The sequence below is a fragment of the Entamoeba nuttalli genome (assembly GCF_000257125.1).
Source record: "Entamoeba nuttalli P19 unplaced genomic scaffold asmbl_2060, whole genome shotgun sequence".
Taxonomy (NCBI): Eukaryota; Evosea; order Mastigamoebida; family Endamoebidae; genus Entamoeba; species Entamoeba nuttalli.
In genome coordinates this window covers 1-4,118 of record NW_008575044.1, presented here as the reverse complement: position 1 = coordinate 4,118, position 4,118 = coordinate 1, and the positions used below count along the sequence as shown (strand labels likewise).

The window sequence follows — 4,118 nt, the reverse complement described above, 5'->3', positions numbered from 1 at the left end:
GAAAAAGAAAAAGAGAAAAAAGAGAAAGAGAAAGAAAAAGAGAAAAAGAAAAAAGAGGAAGAAAAGAAAAAGAAAGAGAAAGAGAAGGAAAAACAGAAAGCAAAAAAGTAAATTAATAGTTCAAATTAAATATTTATGTTATTAAATTATGTTATTATAAACCAACAGTTATTATAAAAATAAAATAATAAGAAAAAAGGAAATAATAAAAATAAGAAAGATACAACCTAATCAACTAGGAGTTGGTAATAAAAAGAATCAAATGCCATTAGAAATAGAATATAGAAAATAATTAAGAAAATAAAGATCTATGTTATATCAAACCAAGTAATGGCAGTTGACTCCCCTTATCAAAAATATGACTTTAATTTATATAATAAAACAATTGAGTTAGCACAAAAAGCTTCTCAAGTTGGAAATATTATTCAAACAATTCAAGGTGCTATGGGTGAATTTGAAAAGATTATTGAAAGTATTATATCATCATTTCCACAAAATGATTCACCAGCTTCATTTTCATCGCTCCTTAATTTAACTATGAATTTTCAAGCCAATTTGAAAACGGAGTTAGGATTAGTAGTTTGTTAAATTATATTAATATATTTAATAAATAAGTAAAGTTCATTGAAATAGGCAGAAAATTATAGAAAACTAAGTGATAAACTAAAAGGACCATGGGATTGGAAAGAAAAATTTAGTGCATATGAACGTATTAAGAAACAACAAATACAAGAAATATTTAATATTCAAACATATCGTTGTTTTATTAATTTTCTTACTGATGCTAAAAATAATTGTCATTTTATTTCTCAAAATGAAGTTTTTGATGATAACAAATTACGTCCGTTCATTCTTGTTAGTGATAAAGTTTGTTTTTCTTTCATAAGAAGAAATATAAAGAAAAAGAAGAATATTCATTTGTAGTTGGTTTCTGATAGAAAAAAACTTCTTTCACTTGATTATACTCAACCAATAAACCAAATTTTAAAACAAGAAAATAGACAAAATACTGTTCTTCCAGAATATTTTGAAAAAATAATGTATAAATTATATTATGAAAAAGAAATTGAAGGAGCATTTAGACAATGTGCAGGAGTAACTGAAATGGTTGAATATGTAAAATATATTGGAATTATTGATTTTCAATTAACAGATTATATTTTATTATCTGCTATTGTTAAAAAATATCTTAGAGAAACAACAGAACCAGTTTGGCCACAAAGTCAATTTGATCAATTAATGTTTATAACAGGACAATATGCATCAAGTCCAATTCAATGGAAAATGAAGTTTAGGTCAGTGTATCAAAGTGTTCCATCAGAAAATAAAATATTTATTGAATCATTAATAGCATTATGTATTAAAATTATTAATAATCCAACAAGTAAAATGAATATACAAAATATGTCTATTTGTATTGCACCCGGTTTTATTAGAAAAAGTGCTATTAATGATCTTACTCAATCTTCTCATCAATTAGTTTTTATAGCATTTAGTAATATGTTAACTTATGCAAAAGAATTATTTCCTGTTTGTTTTTATTCTTTTAGGTTTAATAAATATTAATGAATATAACTCATTTTATACATAGGATTTAGGAATGAAATTTATTGAAAGTCGTTATGATCAAGTAATGAATCCACACACATTATATAAAGATACTTTTAATGAAAAATTATTAAAACAACCTACAATTTCAAGAAGTCCAATTGCTAGTCGTAGTAATAGATGGGTTAGACAACAATCTTCAATTCAAACACACAAACGATCAAGTGCAATGTTAAACCGATTGTCAATAAAACAACTTTGTTAAATTCCTATCTTTGTTACATTATTTGTTTATTGGAATCATTGAAATACTAATAAACACATTAATGAAGATTGTATCATCTTGTTTTATATTATTCATTAGTTAATGGTTTCACTTATTTCTTTTATTCTTCATTTTATTTCAGTAATAATCATTTATATTCAACAAATCATTTTCTGCTTATCTTTATTATTTCTCTTATATTTGATAGACTCTATTTTTTGAAATTAGGTAATTCACTAATAGTATTGTGAATTAATGTCATCTTTTAATTCTATTTAAGTCATAAATAATCATATATCATTGTATTTAATAGTAAGACACTTTTAAATAAATGTCAATTAATTTATCTTATTTATTCACTTTATGTCATCATAGTCTTAATTTCAATTAGCTATAAAAATATAATATTGTTTGTTTTGTATTTCTTACTTCTCAAAAGTTTAATACAATTATATCTTTCTTCATTTTCAACATTTGAAAAAAATAAAATAAATAAAAAAACAATTGTGTGTTTATTATTCTTTTTCTTGAGAATCTAAAGACTGATTATCACCCCTTGAAGTTTCACTTGGAGAAGTGTCTTGTTCTCCTACAAGTGGTGTTGGAACCATTTCAACAGGAATTTGAATGTCATCAGCTTCATCAGAAGTATTGTTTGGTTTTTGGGGTTGAGTGACTGAAGATAATGTAGTGGGTTGTTCTTCTCTATTCAGCCTTTTTGCATTTCTTCGAGAATTAATGAAATACATCAATCGATAAATAATATCAAATACAATAATACACATAATCATTACACATATATTGATGTATAATGGAACATGGTTATCATTATATGCTTTTGCTAGTAATCCAGCAACTAATGGCAAAATAGTCATTCCACTTCCTGAAGTTATTTCTGAAAGTCCAACAAATAATCCTTTATTATTTGTAGATGCTCTTAGAGAATAATAAACTGAAGTTTGATTAGCAAATCCAGAAGATAAACCAGCAATATAAGAAAGAACACACAACAACCAATTACAATTACTTACTGCCATAACTAAATAAAGAATAACAGTGACTATAAATCCAAGTAAAATGACTGACCTTCTATAAGTCCATTGAGTTGTAAGAGCCATTAAAATTAATGAAGTTGTTTGTGCAAGATATAAACAGAAGAAAAATACTCCAACAAACATTTCATTTGGATTAGCACCAAATAAATTAATTTTAATATCAAAGTCTTTAACAAGTTTGATATATTGAGATGAAATAACCCAATTTGTTCCTTTAATAGCAAAATTAAAGATATAACCAATATAAATATATGTTTTATTTTTATATTCACCTCCTTCCCATTTATAACGTACTTTTTCATCTTTTTTCTTGAAATTTAATTGTTCTTTATTAATCATTTCATTTTCATTTCTTCCAGTTGTTGAATTATCAATAGTATGAGAGTCATTCATTTCAATATGAACATCATTTAATTGAGTTGAATGTTGATTATCTTTTTGTTCTTTCATTTGTTTTTCTGATTTTAATCTCTCTCTCACTTCTTTTGGTAATCTTATTGGATAAATAATTTCTATTGTAATAAGACATGCAAGTGCAATATAAAATGATTTAATTCCAAGAATTCCTTTCAATAATCCTCCAAATAAATATCCAAAAGCTTTTCCAATACTCCATGAGACTGAAAAAATAGCACTTCTTCTATTTTCTTGTCCTTTAGGTGCTTCTTTCCCTACAGAACCAACAATAACAGCCCAAAAAAATCCACCTCCAATTCCATAAATTATCATAGAAACATATAACGCCCACATTTTATTTTTAATAAACAATGGAAAAAATAATGCAATGATGAATGCTAATATTCCTAAACGCATAATAATAAATGGATTTGTTTTATCTGCTATCTTTCCTGAAAATGGTGAGAAAAATGAAACACATCCAGTACCAATTGATATCATTGCTGCCAACTCTAATGATGATCCACCATAATCATCTGCAAGAAATGGAACTACAATATTATAGAAAAATACTGAATAATTATACAAAAATCCTGTAAGACAATATCTAAAAAAATTACTTGTTGGTAACAATAGAATATCAATTACCTTCATTCAATTTATTTCCTATTAACAGAATTATTGAGTATCAGTAGTTCAAATACTTTTTTCATTCATTCGGATTTTAGGCAATTTTTTCGCTTCTCTATTTTTAGTGATTATCTTTCTAAATGAATGAGACATTCTTCTTTTTCTAATTTGTTATTAATAACATTATTTATCAAAATAACACAAAATCTATTTCAAAAAAAAAA

The 4,118-nt window shown here is 25.1% G+C and overlaps 2 protein-coding genes across 2 annotated transcripts; one reads left to right on the top strand and one right to left on the bottom strand.

Annotated features, from left to right (window-relative positions):
• Positions 1–330: 330 nt before the first annotated feature.
• On the top strand, positions 331–1,813 carry ENU1_007530 (RhoGAP domain containing protein; the record flags this gene model as incomplete). The annotated part of the gene is made up of 4 exons (XM_008856582.1): positions 331–579; positions 634–867; positions 925–1,530; positions 1,592–1,813. The coding sequence occupies 4 exons, from the start codon at positions 331–333 to the stop codon at positions 1,811–1,813; spliced, it is 1,311 nt and encodes a 436-aa protein (XP_008854804.1).
• Positions 1,814–2,328: 515 nt separating this feature from the next.
• Positions 2,329–3,918, bottom strand: ENU1_007520 (transporter, major facilitator family protein; the record flags this gene model as incomplete). Its single annotated transcript, XM_008856581.1, has 1 exon — positions 2,329–3,918. One exon carries the CDS (start codon positions 3,916–3,918, stop codon positions 2,329–2,331), a length of 1,590 nt encoding a protein of 529 aa, XP_008854803.1.
• Positions 3,919–4,118: the final 200 nt, after the last annotated feature.